The 19,227-nt window shown below is 37.7% G+C and overlaps 1 protein-coding gene across 2 annotated transcripts in view; it reads right to left on the bottom strand.

The window, feature by feature from the left end:
- Positions 1 to 1,089: 1,089 nt before the first annotated feature.
- slc25a21 (solute carrier family 25 member 21) overlaps positions 1,090 to 19,227 on the bottom strand; it is a 98,936-nt gene continuing 80,798 nt past the window's right edge. Inside the window, exons 5-12 of one of the 2 annotated variants that reach the window (XM_053632591.1) lie at positions 11,576 to 11,642; positions 9,945 to 10,004; positions 7,996 to 8,103; positions 7,732 to 7,896; positions 5,771 to 5,952; positions 4,379 to 4,431; positions 4,186 to 4,281; positions 1,090 to 2,567 (exon numbers count right to left, since the gene is read on the bottom strand). In XM_053632591.1, the coding sequence (XP_053488566.1) occupies positions 4,220 to 4,281; positions 4,379 to 4,431; positions 5,771 to 5,952; positions 7,732 to 7,896; positions 7,996 to 8,103; positions 9,945 to 10,004; positions 11,576 to 11,642 (697 nt within the window). In that variant the 3' untranslated portion in view covers positions 1,090 to 2,567; positions 4,186 to 4,219. The remainder of the gene's footprint in view (positions 2,568 to 4,185; positions 4,282 to 4,378; positions 4,432 to 5,770; positions 5,953 to 7,731; positions 7,897 to 7,995; positions 8,104 to 9,944; positions 10,005 to 11,575; positions 11,643 to 19,227) is intronic. The other variant, XM_053632592.1, reaches the window with a different exon arrangement.

Here is a 19,227-nt window from a genome sequence, read left to right as displayed (position 1 = left end):
GAGCATACTAATCTATTTTGCTTTATTTATTTATTTATTTATTTTTTTTTTTTTTAAAAACACAACAAAAAACTGAAGCAGATGATGAAAAGGTCATTTTAGCATAAGGCTGTGAAAATGTACACACTAAACACACGATTTTAGCAGGCACAAATCTTGAATGCATTTTGCTTATGATGTATAATGATTATTTAATGCAGCATTTTTATATGCTCGCCTGTGCCTCGCACATGTGCCATGCCCCTGTGTTCCTGAATTAAAATGTAGAAAACCAACAGCGAAGTTACAACTTACCCACATGTTGCAACAGTCCCCACATGTTGCAGTGTAAACAGCTGACCCAGTGCTGCTGCTGATTTGACTTGGAAAACACCTACACCCTGGCACCGTGGTCACGGACCGTTGCTTCAGATTCGCAGTGACCGTATATGAACCACCGAAAAAGCACCACATGTACAGTGCATCACAGCCAGCACACCATTCTAGTGACGTCATTCGATTCAAATGAAGAGCTTTGAATGCCATTTACCTGTCTGCTGGGCTCAGGGACACGGACGTTGACATCACACCTGCATGGATTTAACATACAGATTGTAGCCATGTATTCGACACACTAACCACATATTTCATCTATATATGCATCTTTGTGTGATCAAGGATGAATAACATTTATATCCATAATGTTAATTGCCAAAACTAGAGAGAAAAACCACATAGCCATGTGTTCCACATTGGCTTCATTAAGCTAAGATTGATTATAAGTAGAAGAATTCACTTTGGACATGTCTTAATGTGTTGAAAAATTGTGAAACAAGCTAATCTTCCTCTACAGCACACAGGAAATGCATGAGAACATGACAGAGCAAACACTTAAACTTTCATTTTACTACCACACCACCCTTAAAACATGCACACACGCGCGCACGTGCACACACACACACACACACACACACACACACACACACACACACACCTGTTTGGAATTAATTCATATAGAAAGCAATGTGAAATGTCACATGGTTATCTTTAGCTGACTGTGTGCAATCAGGCTTTAGACAGGACTGTGGGTATGGTAACATTAAACAGGGTCTAAAACAATACTGGAGAACATGGTGAATGTGCTAGCTTGATTTAATAATGACCATAAGCAGACTGTTTTCCCTGGTGTATTAGAAAAACATGTTCTAAACACACACAGGTGAGTTTGCGCCTTCTAGTCTGAGTGGATCCACTTATGGAAAGCACAGCCTTGCTGTCCGTGCTGATTGCATTTCACACTGCTCGGGTTAAGAATGATAGGAAAAAGCCCAGCAACTATATACAGTGCAATTAAGTTAAAGTATGGGGTGGAGTAAATAGGATTTTTAAAAATGCTATGAAATGTAGTCAAAATAGACATTTTCATTTTGTTAAGCCTATAAATAGATACAGAAGTTACGTGTTCATTCAATTATCTGCAGTAACTGAAGACAACCGCAAGAAGTTGGGAATTCTTGAGAATTGAATGGAGGCTTATGACGATAAATGGAATGTTCTGAAATACAGAGACTTGAATATACTCGTGAAAAGCCTTGGTAATTCATAATGTAGAAGACAAGCCGACAAGACAAAGTGACTCTACAACATAGCATTCCAGCACATAGCAGAGCTGCTGAGAGTCACTGTCTTTAAACTTCACTGCTTAGACCTGATATCACACGCCCTCAAGCAAAAAAATCTGAAGTCATAGCTAATGAGCCTAGCAACTTATTGTATTATAGAACTTAAACAAGTTACAGCCATTTAGCGAGACAGAAAGATACAAACTGCAGGATACTACCCACATACGCTGCCAGCTACAGAAACAAAGAGCCGCGGTCATTGTGTTTTCCAGCATGGCCATATCAGATGTATAAACACAAAGCTGGTTGGAAGAGAAAGTAAAATGGACAGGACTGAACGGGACTGAAACAGAGAGGGCATGGTATTTCCAGTAAGGGTACATACTTTATACTACTTGCTTAACAGATTTATTTTGAGTTCAAGGCTTCTCCAGAAGGAAAATGTCATTTCAGACAGCTTACTTTAGAACATCGGCACAACGCTATATAAAGAATATAATATTCAATATGCTTTGAAAGATTTTTTAAACAGATAAAAATGGCTCAATTAAGTTTTGACTTAATTAATCACATTAAAAAGGCAATATTGTTGGGGTTATAGACAATAATACTATAATATTCAAATTAAAATATAACAGACATCAAAATGAAATTTAAAGGGACACCATAAACATTTCTATTAAAGTCCTTTTTGGTCTTGGGTGTACATGTGCTTAAAGCCCTTTATGTATATGTATATGTATATGACAGGGAATCAGTGAGTGGGCGTCGAGCAAAGTGGGACAGAGCAAAACAGTTTGTCCATTCATTTGTCAACATATGTGCATTTCATGGTTTTGTTATTTTAACATGAGCTGAGTTATGCTGCATCAGCCTGCAGGCTAGAAGAGCTGACTGACAGATTGTTGTTAGCTTGAACAGCTGCGATGGCTGACAGGCATCCACAAAGTTTCATCAGCAAGGTTTCTGAGAGGAGATGGAAAGGACACAAGAAGAAGAAAAAATGAATAACTAGTATTGACATGATAATGTTCCACACACAGATCAATTATACATGGAATAAAAGACAGAGGAGGTAAAAGGCTACTACTGGAGTTGACCATGTGCATGACAATATGAATATAAAAATATACCAGAATAAAAAGCAGAGAATTTTATTTCAAATGTCTCCAACAAACATTTCCATTAAAGACTTTTTTCTTGCCAGGTCCATGAAATCATATACATATAACATCATATTTTAGTATTTCTTGTTTTCTTTGAATGTTTATTTCCAGGAGTATGACCAGTAAGAATATGTGTAAATATATGTACATTTAATTAATATACAAATTGCTTAAAATGTTTCCTTGTCCCCCTACAACCTCTAACCTTCATTCTTTATTGTGCCTTCATTAAGAAGACTTAAAAATAATAGGACACATTTAATCGGTTTGCAATTGATCTATGACAGCACTTAAACAAAATTAAAAATCAAGAGCAACAATTCAAGTCCTACGATCACAAGGCATATTTAGTTACAAACATTGTGAAACATTGTAAACTCTTCAAATATCATTAACATGATGGATTATTTAAAAAAAAAAAATCAATATTGACCACCACATTAAGGTGACACGACTTAAGTCCCTAAAAGGGGAGGGTAGTATGGGGATAGTTGTTCTGTTTTGTCCTTATGGTACTTTGTTTTTGTTTTCCATTCTCCTTCAGTCTCTTTTTGCATATCTTAATAATCTGGAATCGTGAGAGCTATGTATCAAAGACTTTTGGTCTGCTTGATTCCTTAGTAAAAAGTTTTAAACACAAAAATTCAATATTAAATAATATATTTGAAATTCAGTACTCATAATTGCTATGAAGTTCATCGCACGTTAAGATCAATGTAAAATTAGAATGCTATATATCACAGAATAAAGTGAAAATGACCCAAGGTTCCTTATAAATTACAATTAATCATGAGCAAAAGAAATACAACATACTTTTTTGCCTCTTTCACATTTCACAAGAAGTGCCTTGAGACATAGAAACGAGTATTGACTTGTGGTAAATACTGAATTATCACTAATCATCTGATACAACATCTTAACATGAGTGACTACACTTGAGTTGAGCTCAACTCCACCCTCATCAGTACACTTTTTGGAGCTAAATGGGATTCTCTGGTGGTGTTCCATAAGAGAGGAAGTGAGCTTCCATTAGAAATAGTCTTATTTCTTGTATTAATGTAAGCTGAATCTGATCCCATTTCCTGCTAGTGGTGAGTGTAAAAGACTGTGGTCTTTGTTTGGGTGTGAAGTGAAGCTGCGGTTACAGTACCAGTGCATATTAACTTCCCTTAACATCGTAGCATCACAGAAATAAATACCTCATGGGAATATTAAAAAAATATACATTTCTCTCAAAATCAATGAGCAGAATGAGATATGATACGTAATGAGATATAAAACATGATTTTGTAGTTCAGGGCCAATCCTGGTCAATAATTGCTATTAAGCCATTTTATTCTTTATTATTATTATTTTTTTATCTTAAAACACATTGGCATGATTTTGATAGCTGATGCATGCATGTACATGTAACCTACAGTGTGAAATCTGTCTGCTGCTTGACAGCTCTTATCACCAGTTTCTTTGTAGCCAGCTGGAGACATATTCATAGACTAGCAGCATGACAGCACCTCCTACATACAGACAATCACATGGCATGAGAATCAATCAACATAACATGAAATGTTATAGCAAATTTAATTCTGGATTATACACTGTTTTTTAGATTACCTGGTCCAAGTCTCATGATCTTGGGAATTAGTCCTTTGTATAATGCAAGATATCTATAAAAACAAAAATCAGAGACAATGTATGTAAAGCACAAAAGGTCATTTTAAAAAAACATTTCCATAATACATATTAAGTAATGTGATCTAATACAATGGTGGATCTAATTTTCAATAGCCTTTAAACACTTAACATTTCATTTACGTTAAAAAAAGTACTGAGTCAATAAAGAGTACGGTATTTCCAATTTAATATGTATATATCAATGGATTGCTACAATTCTGAACACTAGTACTAGAAAAAAGGATTATGCACATGCCCCGTGGTCCTTGAGCAGATACAGAGCCCTAAAATCTGGCCATGTTGTGTACCTGCCCCTAATGTGTTCAAGCTGATCTTTGGCTCGGGGTCGCCACTCTCCGTGTCCCAGCCTCTGTCCCCTGCTTCTGCTGGCGTTAATAAGGCTCGAGCCACTTCCTCCCTGCCCCGCTGTCTGATTAAACTGACCCGTTGAGCGCCGTGCACCTCGTTAGGACCTGCTTAACGACGTATCCCATAGGGACCACTAATTAGCTAGGACTGTGTTGTGTTAGAGCATTGGACAAAATAGGATAGAGGGGGTACCCTCTCAGCACCCCAAAGCTCAAACGGCTACACTTAGTGGCTCAGTCACACACACAGAAAATGACACACACACACACCCAACCCCACCTTAACCCAGGCCCCAACTGATCTAATAAGAAGCAGTCTGCCAGTCTCCATGAGCAAAGTAAAAGGAGCAAATCATGACCATGAAGGCTCATAAAAGCAATGAATTCACTTGCAAGCTTGTCAACCGAAAGAGACCCTGTATCTACTAAAGCAATGGCACTCAGGACCTCAGAAAAACAAAATCACTGCAAATTCATTACTACAATTTTCAGTATAACAAACATAGCAGCATATCAACAAGTATAATCTTTGTTATTATTATGCTAGAAAACTCAATAAATGAAAAGAGTATAAATGTTCTCAGTATTCATGAAACAGAAAAGCAAATATCTAGCAAAATGTGAATGTGAACATTCACTAGATACAACTAAGGGTTGTTGGTAGAGAAATGCCTGTATCTCACAGGACATCAATATTTAATGTATCAACAAAAGTTGCTTTTTGCTGCTCATTGACTAGTAGTGAGCCTCACAATAAGGTCAGATGAGAGAAGATAAATAAAATCAATTAAGACCTAATGTGGTAAAAATATTGAAAAAAAAAATTCTAACCCACACAATAATAACAAAGATACCTCAGGTAAATTATTTATTAATTCATTCATTGTTTCATTTATGTGTAAATTGATCTGCAGTGTTTACTCAGTTTGAATGTCTCAGTTTGACAGCAGAAAGTAGAGCTCACCCTTCTTCACGGTACACCAGAGTCATGGTCTGGAAACAGCTCCTGTACTTTATCTCCCCTGGGACTGGCTGGGGACCCTGGATACGGCTCTTCGCCACGTCAAAGGGGATGTTCACACACGATGAGATGGTTCCTGACAGCAAACCTATAGTAAACTTTCTCATAAACTCCAGACGAGGATCCTTTCAGAGAGAAATGAAAAAGGAGATACTGGGAAGAATCTAAATTTAATGCAGAAGACCAAGATATTTTATGGCCCAGAGCATAAAGATCAGTTTCATTTCAGTATGTGGTTCTGAACGTTCGTGGCAGGGAGTTCTGGAGCAATTGCAGGTTTGTTAACATATTGTTTTGGAAAGCTGAACATGATTCTAATGTTTGTGGAGAAAATGAGATTTCAGAGCTGAATTTCAAAAACATAAACCAGACATATAGAACACAAAACAGCTGTCCACTAAAGTATGCAGTGGTTGTCCTTCTATTTTCTGAGTTTGACTTAATCATCTTCTTTGAAAACACAGACCAGCAAATGTGGAATCAGTGAAGAGTGGAAAATGTGCCACTGAGGGGCATCCCTCTTGGCTGTAGAAACTAAATTGTAGGAGTGGAAGAGCAGTAAAGAGACAGTAAATAGAGAGAGTAACATAGGAAGGAGAAAGGGGAGGGGGTCATGAATATGATTACAAGCTGGCATGAAAGCTCAGATCATTTTATGGTAGCAGGAGGCAGATTAGAGTTTCCCTAAAAACAGTGTGGCTCCTATTGGCTGAGGCACATCACATGATACAGGGTGAGCTTTGGCGATAGGATTTATAAACAGGGTTCATGCAGGCAGACTGGGCAGGCATATGGGGACAATTTGGGTAATTGGGCTGTGACTCGGCACCAGAGTATTACAGTACCAAAAAAAGGCCAGACCCATGCCGCTCTGACAGCTAATTGGCCAGGATATTTTTACAAATGACAGCAGCCTTGCTGTGTACGGCCTTTCTCAAAGCAGCGGACACCCTGAGTGACGAGCTGAATCAACAGCTAATCCAAAAGTCTGCAGCAGGGGGAGGAGCACTGTTCTGAAAAGCACTACCAGCACTGGGTCTACTACTACACAGTCAACACACCATTCAGCCATTCTAGCATTCCTCATTTCAAACACACAGGACTATGGTTCTTACGGGATGCCCCCTATAACCAAATTCAGTATTAAAACATAATTGGATTACTGCAGCATTACTGTAAAAATAGCACACAGTGCACATAGTCAGATGGCCATGCTTACTTGTGGCCAGAAACCACCGGAGGAGATGAATCACTGATTAATCTCGATCGGGCTACATGAATTTTAATGTCTATAGAATGACTCAAGCTGAAACCTCAAAGCCCCCAAAGTTCAGCTTTCCTCTACAATTTTGCTCATCTGTTTGGCTCTGAGAGAGTCGTAAATATCGGGTTCAGGCCTCATCAGACAGGCAGCTTTTTAGACAATGACATTCTGAGTTCAAATCTACAGGAGGACATTAAATGTTCTGCAGCTCTTACACTGTAACTCTCCAATACTGAAACAATACCACTGCCTGCTTCCAATTAGTTAATTGGAGTTAATCTAATGCTCTAGTATATACACGTGGAGCATATGGCTTCGTTTCGATTTAACAAAATTATCTTTTGTTTGGGAGTAGAACCCTGCCGGATGTGTAATGTGAACCTTTGAGGATGTGACAGAGCACAAACATAGAAAGGATTAGTATGGTTGATCTTAGCAGCTCCTTTCCTCTACCTCTCTACTTCTCTCCCTCTCTTTTCAAACCTTAACAGCTTATTAGACAGATTTCTAATTTAGTACAGCGTAAAAATCAGTTTGCATCGTTATTACAGTACTTGCTCTATAGGTGTCATTAAAAACAAGAGCACGTCTTTGTGATGTCCGATTTATATCCACCACCCCCTAGGTTACTTTTCTTTACCTGGCTGGCAGGAAGGGTGTTTTTAACATTGAAGTAGAAGCCAAAGTAGATCATGTTGAAGACGCCATGGCGTCCCAGTGTGGAGGTCAGGCCCTTATTTAGCCCACGCAGACCAAAGCCATGTGAATTAATAATCATTCGAGCCTGGGTGAATGTGGATGGCTGCTGGATGGGAAAATAGGCAAGAGGGATAGAAGAAGCTTACCATTAAAAGTACATTATGACAATAGATCTCAAAACACTATTGTCACTATTGTCTCTTACCACTTTGAAGGAATTTCTGTTGGCCTGAAGGCTCACTTTCACTACCTCAAATGGATTAACCACCAGCGCTTCCGTTAAACCTGATCCAAGCCCAGCTAGGGAGAGAGCCTGACGTAGACAGAGAAAGATGCAAGTAGCCAAAAAGACCAAATGAGCTATGATCAAGACAGCGTTTGTGTCATATACAAATACACAGAATATTTTGGATGATAAGTCAATGCTCTAGGTATGAATGTCAGACCAACACTGTAATTCATTGTGAACAATGCAACAGTGATATTACATTTGCTACGAATGTGTTTGTTCAGATGGAGGGCTTGACTTTAACCTACTAGCTGAAAGAAACTGCTTCCATCATTCATTCACACAGGGAAGAATGGGGACACAGACAGAAGACAAAGATGAATGAATCGCCTGAGATAAATTGACTGGAACAAAGATTAATTTGTCCAGATGCAGAAATAAAAGCTTAACTTGAATGGCTTGAATGACTCTCAAAAGAATTCCATTTTCATATTCTTCTAAAAGATCCCAAAGGATCTTTATTCATAAATTAAAGGGATAGTGTGTTTATTTGTTTAACTAGTCCCGACTTCACGCACTCTAAATTTGCATCCAGCTCTTATGCATTGTAACACAGGAAGCGATTAAAATTTATAATAAAGTTAACTTCAACGTATATGCATATTAGATGCCTGGATTAGATGCCACTGTTTTTACAAATGTCACCAGACCTGGATATGTATATTCTGTGTGTGTATGTATATTTGTGTACTCATGTAAATGTGTGTGTGTCTGTACTGGTGTAATGGGAAAATGTCAGGACTGTGTATGTGTCTCATTACTCTCCCTCAGTTTCTATCCCCCATCACACCATGCTGGACCATCATCTCAAACAGGCCTCAGCCATGTTTACACAGCTAGCCGTCCACTCTTTCATTTGTTATTTGTATTATTACTGCATACGTCCTCATCCATCAAGCTGAGCCGCCTCAGCTGTGCTGAACAGGAAGAGGGGGCTCTGCCACACTAATCAAACATGCCCCTTAATAAATTCCGTCCATTGGTAATGATCTTACCTATCCTTATTGTGCCATACATTTCACACTGTGTAGGTAGGCACAGCATAATATGTTCAGAGAGGATGGGAAAAAGCTTGGCTTAGGGCTGTAATGGATGAGCCAGGTAAACATTTCCCATACTATGGCTGTACAAACAAATTGTATATGGGAAATTTGCAGAGACATAGAGAGAGAGTATGTGTGTGTGTGTGTGTGTGTGTGTGTTTATGTGTGTGTTTATATGTGTGTGTGGTTCTGCGTGTGTCTGTATGTGTGTGTGCCTGTGTGTGTTTGTGCGTGTGTGTGTGTGTCTGTGCATTTGTGTGTGTTTGTGCGTGTGTGTTTGTGTGCACGCGTGTGTGCGCGCGCATCTGTGTGTGTGCTTGTGTGTTTGTTTGTGTGTGTCTGTGCGTTTGTGTGTGTGTGTTTGTGTGTGTGTGTGTGTTTGTGTGTTTGTGTGTGTGTGTGTGAGAGTGTGTGTGTTGTGAAAGCTGACAGAGGGAGCTCATCTACTGGGCTGCAGGTAACAGAGTGCTGTCACAGTAGTGGACCATCTATCACACACTTCAAATGGCTAACATACACATATTCCATTCTGCCAGCAGACATAGCAAAGCTGGAGGCAATATCGGGCTTGCAGTCATTCATTACTCTAAGCACTGGGCTTACTGAGGCAATATATTAACTAGTAATTGTACATTGTCTGTAACTATACATGTTTCTCACCAGACCAACTTTAACACACCCTGCACAGATTTCTAAATTATGAAAGAAGGAAAAAACACTGTATGCACTATGATCACTGGGGTGTGTGTGTGTGTGTTTGTGTGTGTGTTTATGCATATAGTACAGTGTATGTGCATGAATTGTGCATATGAAATGACTTACCAGGCCTTGAGATAAGGTAGTGTAACTTAACAGGTTCTTGTATTGCTCAAAGGTGAAAAACTGTAGTGTAGACAGGAAAAATGAGCTATCAGTATCAGGAAGTAGACTGAGACTAGCATACATATATACCAACTGATATACACGTGTGCAAATACTAACATGTACGTCCACACACAAGCACACACACACACACACACACACACACACACACAAACACACACACACAGACACACAGACACACACACACACACAGACAGAAAGAGAGATGCAAGTCATGGCACCACCCTGAGCAAACAGAGCTCACACATACCATGAAGATCGTAACAGCAACATTCTCTCACGTGCCCACACAGCATACACACTAATGAGATAGACAGCTACAGCGGCCATTGTTAAATTGTAAAATTTATATTATATTAGAGAAGAACTACTTTGAACAAGTGAAAAATTACTTCTTTAAAAATAAAACCAATAAAACAAAGGAAATAAAAATGTAATGTGCATCTATATATTTTACCTGGTAAAGATAATAAAGCTGGTTTTAACAATTAAAATTCAATAATCTCATTTTGAGAAACATTACTTGTCCAAATAGAATCTGACAGATGGTTAACAACCAAACAGAGGATGGAAAGAAAGAAAGAAAGCACTTTACAAATATGTCATTTTCATGCTCAACAGTCTCCAGAGTTTACACAGAATGGTGCAAAAAACAAAAATCATCCAGTGAGCAGCAGTTCTGCTGGCAGAAATGCCTTGTTGATGAGGAGAATAGCCAGACTGGTTAAGCAGACAGGAAGGCTACGGTAACTCAGATAACTACTCTTTACAACCGTGGTAAGCAGAAGAGCAACTCAGAATGCACAACTTGTCAAAGCTTGAGGCAGATGGGCTACAACAAAAGAAGATCACATCAGCTCCACTCCTGTCAGCCAAGATCAGGTATATGAAGCTAAATGCTCAACTACAATGGACAGTGCAGTTGAAGATTAGAGGAAGACCAGGTAATTATTTCCAATCTTAATCTGTCCCGTTTCGGTGAACCTGTGCCTGCTGTAGCCATTCCTCTAGAGACTATTGTGCATGAAAATCTCAGCAGATCAGCAGGAGAGTTCTAAACTACTCAAACCAGCCCATCTGACAACAACAACCATAGCACGGTTAAAGTCACTGAGATCACATTTTCCTCCATTCCTATGTATGATATCAACATTAATTGAAGCTGGTGGCCTGTATCTGTATGATTTGACACATTCTGCTGCTGCCACATGATTGGCTGTTTAGATTATTGTATCAATGAACAGGGGTACAGTTTCTATTAATGTTCCTATTAAAGGGTATGTGATAATATACATATTTTTATATGTCATATACTATACTATAATCAGTTATAGATAACTTTCTTCCAGCAGTATGATCTGTGATGCTCGAGAAGCACTGGATGGCATGTAGGTCAGTACTGAAGGTCCATAGCAAATATACAGTGTGAGGATAAACAGACCAAGAAAGCTTGTGTTTGATCCTGCATGCTTCAGGTGAAATACTACTGAAAGCTGCAAGGAGGACACATCCGTGTCTATGTTTGTGTATGTTGTGCACATCACTAGTCTGTATTCTAGGACAGCATTTACCTTAACAGCTCTCTTGGGCGTCTCAGCTAGAATTGGTGGCAGGATTCCCTTGTAAAAACCATGCACTCTGTTAACAGAGGGCAATTCATTAACACTCAAACACAGGTATGATGAGTACACACAGAGTTCATTTTAGTTTAAATGAATTCAGGAAAGAGAGAGAAGTTGATCAAGGAAATATGCACAACTATCCAAACATTTCACAAAAAACGCTTAAAGATCCGTGAACACCTGTTAACCATTCAATCCTAATACATGTTTACATAATTCACGAGTCGTCAAAATGGAAGGGACTTCCACAGAAATGTGCACTGCTGACCAGATGTTCTTAGAGTGAATGGAGGACGCCACTGTTCATGTACAATTAACCTATTTCAACTCAAACACACCAATTGTAAAATCGCATTACAATAAAGTAATGTTGTACTTAGTACAAAAAACACCAGGAGTTGTCAGTGTACAATGCTTATTCTAAACAAAAGAGTGAGAAATAGATTAGCAATCATTCCACCTGTTGCCAACAGTAGCATGGTAGTCAGTTTCATTGCGCCACTTCTATGGAAAACCACCCCTATCATCACTGACACATACTGCTGACAGTATCTTGACAGAGCTTCAACTGTTCTTGTCTGTTTGTTTCAAGGCAATTGTTTCCTGCCTAGAAACAGGTTCAGCAGGTTCATCTTAAGCTTCAACAAGCAAAAACTGCTCTGCAAAGTGGAAATAGTGGACATAAAAAGCTCATCACTGCAATAGGCAAAATAGTTGCAGCCTCATCTCTAAAGATTTCAGTTTAGTTTGATTTACAAACATACTTAACTGAAATAACAACACACTTCATGAAAAGAATGACATTTGATAAGTACATTAATTATGAGGGCTAATACAAACCTGCAACAGACCTAACCTGTATTCGACAGTACAGGAAAGTTATTAACAGCTGAGATAGTTTAATGTAGAAAAACAAATTAATAAATGAACACTAACTGTTAGAATAATTTTCCCTGGTGAGGTTACACTGGTTGGAGTACATGTTTAAATAAACATAACTATTATAAATCTCTGCATATACTTTAGCATGTGTAACAGTAAATGCATTTTTGACTGCTTACACTGCAACTGCCAACTCTTTTACCGGTAGTTAATATGAAAATTCATAATAAGGAATTTATTTACAGTCTTAGTAAACACACTACTGTTAACAGATTGTAATCAACACGAGAGAAAACAGCAATGTGTGCCAGTAATCTAAATATTCTTACTCTCACTCGTCTCAAGCAGACTGTCCCTGTTTAGACAGCACATATATACATTTCTACAGTTGAAACCTGACTCTGTTTTCTTAATCTTAATGTCAGGACAAGCCTGAGCACGGGAAACTCCTCTCTCACTGTCTGCAACAACACCAATGTGGGCACAGACGAAAGTTAGAGTTTAGTCAGATTACTAGATGTAATGTAAGAGAGGGCAAGTATTGTAAACTGCCAGTCAAATGTTTTTGTTTCTCATGTTTTATTTACTCACTAATGATTAATTATTGCCACAGAGTAAGCAAAATGATATGGAATAGCAATTAATTAAGGAAGCTTAAATCTTAGTGGAGTTTATTAACTGCTCACTCTCAGACCCTAATGAGACTCTAAATGAGTGCTTTATTAAAGGCAGACACACTTGCAAGGTAGCCTGTTAAGCCTATAGATAAAAGACTCATGGTGCTAATATTAACTGTAAAACATAAGAGAGTGGTGTGCTACAAGTGCCTAATTAGAGTAGTTGAGTAGACTTTGACCGTTTCCTATTAAACTAGATCTAGATTGTTCGAATAAAATAAAGTCATTAACTAAAAATAATAGTAAACATTTCTCAATTCATTTCTCAAATTCACTGGTAAGATTTTCATTTTCGTTTAAACAAAAATGCTAAAGCATAGGTTGTTCAAAAGATTTTGACAGGCAGTGTATATCACAAGATTTTATACATACACAAAGTAATAACATTTTCACACTAATAAATGCTGTACAGTATACAATACCATACAGCTCTACTTTGGTTTTATCTGACCATATAACCCGATCCCATTTGAACTTCCAGTAGGGTCTGGCAAACTGAAGACGCTTGAGTTTATTTGTGGATGACAGTAGAGGCTTTTTTCTTGAAACCCTTCCAAACAACTTGTGGTGATGTAGGTGACTTCAGATTGTAGTTTTGGAGACTTTCTGACCCCAAGACATAACTAACTTCTGCAATTCTCCAGCTGTGATCTTTCTGAGATTTTTTGGCCACTCAAACCATCCTCTTCACAGTCTGTTGAGACAATATAGACAGGCGTCCTCTTCTAGATTGAGTCATAACATTTCCAGTTGACTGGAACTTCTTAATTATTTCCCTGATGATGGAAATGGGTATTTTCAATGCTTGTGCTATTTTCTTATAGCCACTTCCCATTTTGTGAAGCTCAACAACCTTTTGCTGCACATCACAGCCTTGGTCTTACCCATTGTTATGAATGACTAAGGGAATTTGGCCCAAGTGTTACCTCATATCTATATGCCTGTGAAACAGAAGTCATGTTTGAACAATTTCCTGTTCCTAGTCACCCAGATGTACTAAAAAAAATGTAAAATATCAAAGAGAGAAGAAGAGAAAATTCTTCAAATATATTTTTCTCATATGAATTCATAAGGGTGCCAATAATTGTTACACACCTATATTTAACAAAGATATTTTTGGGGGATAAACCTGTGTTGTGTTTGCAATTGTTTAATATCCATGAGAGCAAAGTATTTTTGTGAATTGTTTTAACAAAAGATCAAAAAGTTAAACAAATTTTCACAGCCTTCTTTGCTCATATTTACCATGGGTGCCAATATTATTGGAGGGCACTGTATGTAGTACGAATATCTGTCATCTGTGTTTAAACAAACAAAGCACAAATTCTGTTAAAAACAGATTGGGCCAATGACAACCTAATGCCAGACCTAACTGAATACGTTCCAGGAGGAGCCAAACTAGCCTTACAGTATGTTCAAGTACATCAGAAGTTAAATACCAAGGTTCTCCAAGTCAGGTAGGTTGTGCTAAGTGTAAAAACGAAAGAGAAAGAAGGTAGTGAGCGGGAAGGCTTTTTAAGTAGCAGATCTTTAACATGTTGATACTGAACACACATTTGTGGACAGAGAGGACAGTGTAGCGTGACATCTGAGTGTGAAACCCACCACACAACTATATTGTGAAAACACGACCCAGTAGAGGTCAACAGAGATGCTCTTGGGTGATTGCTTCTGGGTGTAAATATTGTTGTTTCTGCAAACAAAGATGGGTTGATTACTTCAAGTTCTACCACAGCCCATCTCAAAGCCGACTACTCCCTCTGACAAACAAATCACTCGTTCACTGGCATGTGTTATATCGCTTTTCTACCAGTTTATGGATACTATGGCAGCAGAATGGCTGCTGCATTGAAAGAACTGACTGACAAACCTTCATGAGTGTGCGATTGTATGTCAAAAAAAGAAGCCCCTTCTCCGATGCATGCAAACTCGCTTTCCGGGAGTGGTTAGTCTGAGAAATCATCAGGTGGTGAGATAAAGCTCAGATTTGTAACACACACACTCAAGACCCCATTTGACTGAGCCTGGTTTGAATGCTGATTTGACTCTAAATGTAAAGCACACGCAAGGTCTCCACTAGGCCTTCGTAAACAAATCCATTCCCATTTAGGATCTGTGTGGGTCCAGCTGCCTGTGTTTGTATAGGTGTGATTTGTCTTTGATTTCCATAAACCTATTTTGTCCCATTCAACACGGAGCCACATAACTCATCATAACAAAAAGGGAGGAAGGAAACAACGCATTAACCAAATTGGATAATGAGACACATGTTTGATTCCAGTCTAGGTTTGGATACTGGCTTCAAATAACTAATAGACATTTCTCTTTAGTATCTCTCAAGTAGGCATGATCCTATGCATGCTGCAGCCCAGGTGCCCTATACTCAGCCTGGATGCTTCATCTGCAAATATTACTATTTGCTAAAGGAAGCTATAACCTTGTCCCTGGCCAGGAATAACACAGAATCATCAATCAAAAAACAGCAAGCAGAGACACAGAAATATCTAATGTTATACCTGCCAAATACAGTAAAAATAGAAGCAAACTAAGAGTAGCATGTAAGAGCTTGTAGCTTTATCATCACTTGCAAATGTTTTTGAAAACTAGTTCATGATTGTGTAAAGGATGAAAACATGAAAACCAACGTTTAAAATTTAACTTGAGTAGGTAAAAAAGCACCAAAAAAACTTGCTATGTGACCAAAATCCATTGGTTTCTTCAAAAATTACATTGAGTATATATTTCTTATTTAAATATATATATATTTTTAGCTGAAGTTAAGCATAAATGATGCAAATATTGTAACATTTAAATACCATTATTTACACTCATGCCAATGATAATATTGGTAACCTTTGAAATGAATAAAGTGCTATAAAATCTTTCTGACCAAAAACTTTTCGTCATGTTGGTTGACTTCAATGCGGGTAGCTTTAACTGCACTCAAGGCTAACAATGTAACTGGCTTCAAAGCAGCAGATTTACTAGAAGGTTGCATGCTAAGAAGTTGACATATGTAAAATGCCAAAAATGCAATAAAAATAGGGATTAACTGTCAATCCATTTATTCAGGGTCATCAAATAATTATGGAGAAAATAGAACTACCTATTTACAATGTTCAGTTGTAAACAACTGTTATAAGCAACTCTTTACAATGTTCAGTTTTCAATCGTGTAGCGGATTATTTCATGTATGTTGTTCAATAACTAAAAAAAAGAATTCAGCTACATGCTTGAAAATTGAACATTGTAAAAGTGTATAGATATGTAACTAATGTTTTTAATATGCATGTTGCTAATAAGTAGCAAGAACAAGAAGTTTAAAAGGATTACATACAGTATTAATGCACGAAATGTATTTTGAACATTAGACAAATCTAATGCAACACCTTTTATATTGATTTTGGTATTCTAAATAATGATTTAGAGGCTGAGAATTTGAAAATACTCATGCAAAATAGGACTTTCTGCACATTAAGTCCTACACATTAATTCACACGTTTGCCTTCAGCCAGACTAAATCACATACACTATGGCCAGATTAATAGATTACAAAAGTGCCTTGGGCACTGGCACCTAGCTTGACATCTTAACACATTCAGGAACAATTGAACTGTCAATCACCACATACAACATATAATGTGAAATAATTGTGCACAGTTTACTAATGTTAAGTACGCAATATATTTCTACATTAGTACGGTCTTACTTGATGTGTTGCACATTCCAAAACATGTCGTCATTAAAGCTGTGATCTCATCCTCAAATGGATCCCTTGCTTTTAGATAATTGGCATGTTGAAGCAGAGAGGTTTAATATTTCTACTGAAACAGAACCTAAGCGAAGACAAGGCAAATGTGAGCAAGTTATTTGCAGTAATAACTCGACAATAGTTGCTTCCTCCACCATTTGTGTAAATTATAACTAAACTGTTTTGGCCTGTGGCTATGACAATACTTTCTCTTGGGCTGTAATTCCACAACACAAATATACAACAGCAAGGTGATAATTGGGCTGGAGGAAAGAAGAGCTGGTGTCTGCAGGGAGGCGCGTGCCGATTGCACTGCTGACAGCTCCACAGAGAGTGAGAATGGCATGCAGTATTTGTGAGCTAGTAAAGGATCTCACAGCAGTCACTCCCCATGGGTTGCTGCTGTTTCACTGTCACCTGTGGCCACACACACACACATACACACCCACACACACACACGCACACACACCTTACAACGGATTAGTTATATAAAACTGTCAACGGCACAAAAACGCACCATAGACAAAATGGTAAGCACTATTTAACAAATCCCTACGTTATAAAACAGGATCTGGCAAGGCTGTTTGTTTCTGTCTGCATGAGAATGTGGGTGCTACATGCCAGCTCAGTACTGCAAGGTTACTACAACTGGACAGACCACTGTCAGTGTAATTACCCCCAATTCTCCATTCCATAGTATGTCCATTCTTGTTTCTCTCAACTGAAGACTTCACTAAAATCTCTAGCCATCCCTTTAAAAAAAAAAACTTTATAAAATTGTAACATGAGTATGAGAAAGACTAATTATAATGACAATAATAATATTGATGATGATATTAGCAGCATCAACAAGAAGAGAATAATAAGAAGAAATGTACATTTTACAGGTGGTGTAGAGGAAGTATACACACTGTTAAACCTGACAAGTTTAGTTTACTCCAATCAATTTAAATTCTGACTGCCTTAAACCACACAGGTTTAAAAATTGATAGCTTTGAATACAGCAAACTAATAAAAAGTTAGGTGTTAACTTATTATTATTATTTTTTATACTTACTTAAATCCCCTAAGTCAAGTTTAAAGAACTAAATAAGTCAATTTTGAAATGATATGGCTTTTGGTGATAAAGCTATGTCAAAAATAAAATAGCTCTCACACTCTCGGTAATTACTTTACCACTTTAAACAACAACAACAAAAACCCTGACCAAATTTCCCCTTGGGGATCAATAAAGTACTCTCTACCTCTATGTTTTTATTAGATGTACAGTGCCCTCCACTAATATTGGCACCCTTGGTAAATATGAGCAAAGAAGGGTGTGAAAATTTTTCTTTATTGTTTAACTTTTGATCTTTTGTTTAAAAAAATCACAAAAATACTCTGCTCTCAAGGATATCAAACAATTGCAAACATAACACAGGTTTATCCAAAGAAATATATCTTTGTTAAATATAGTTGTGCAACAATTATTGGCACTCTTTTAGTCAATACTTTGTGCTACCTCCCTTTGCCAAGATAACAGCTCTGAGTCTTCTCCTATAATGCCTGATGAGGTTGGAGAATACATGGCAAGGGATCTGAGACCATTCCTCCATACAGAATCTCTCCAGATCCTTCAAATTTCGAGGTCTATGCTGGTGGACTCTCCTCTTCAGTTCACCCCACATGTTTTCTATGGGTTAAAAAAGTAAGGACCTGGGCCATGGCAGAACCTTGATTTGGTTGTCAGTAAACCATTTTTGTGTTGATTTTGATGTATGTTTTGGATCATTGTCCAGCTGGAAGATCCAACCATGGCCCAATTGAAGCTTTTTGGCAGAGGCAGTCAAGTTTTCATTTAATCGACATCCTTTTGCTGCACATCACAGCTATATTCCTTGGTCTTACCTCTTGTTATGAATGACTAAGCGAATCTGGCCTGTGTGTTACATAATATTTATACCTTTGTGAAACAGGAAATCATGGTTGAACAATTTCCTGTTCTGTGTCACCCAGATGTATTTTAAAAAATGAAAACTATCAAAGTCTTACCTCTGTGAAACAGGAAATCATGGTTGAACAATTTTCTGTTCTGTGTCACCCAGGTGTATTTAAAAAATGAAAACTATCAATGGGAATATATTTTTCTCATATTCATAGGGGTGCCAATAATTGTCGCACACCTATATTTAACAATTTTTAAAAAAAATAAACCTGTGTTGTTGTTTTTTATGTAACTGTTTGCTATCCATGAGAGCAGAGTATTTTTGTGATTTTTTTTAACAAAAGATTAAAGGGCTAAACAATAAAGA

Source organism: Ictalurus furcatus, chromosome 9, assembly GCF_023375685.1.
Source record: "Ictalurus furcatus strain D&B chromosome 9, Billie_1.0, whole genome shotgun sequence".
Taxonomy (NCBI): domain Eukaryota; kingdom Metazoa; phylum Chordata; class Actinopteri; order Siluriformes; family Ictaluridae; genus Ictalurus; species Ictalurus furcatus.
This window is presented reverse-complemented; position numbering and strand designations above follow the sequence as displayed.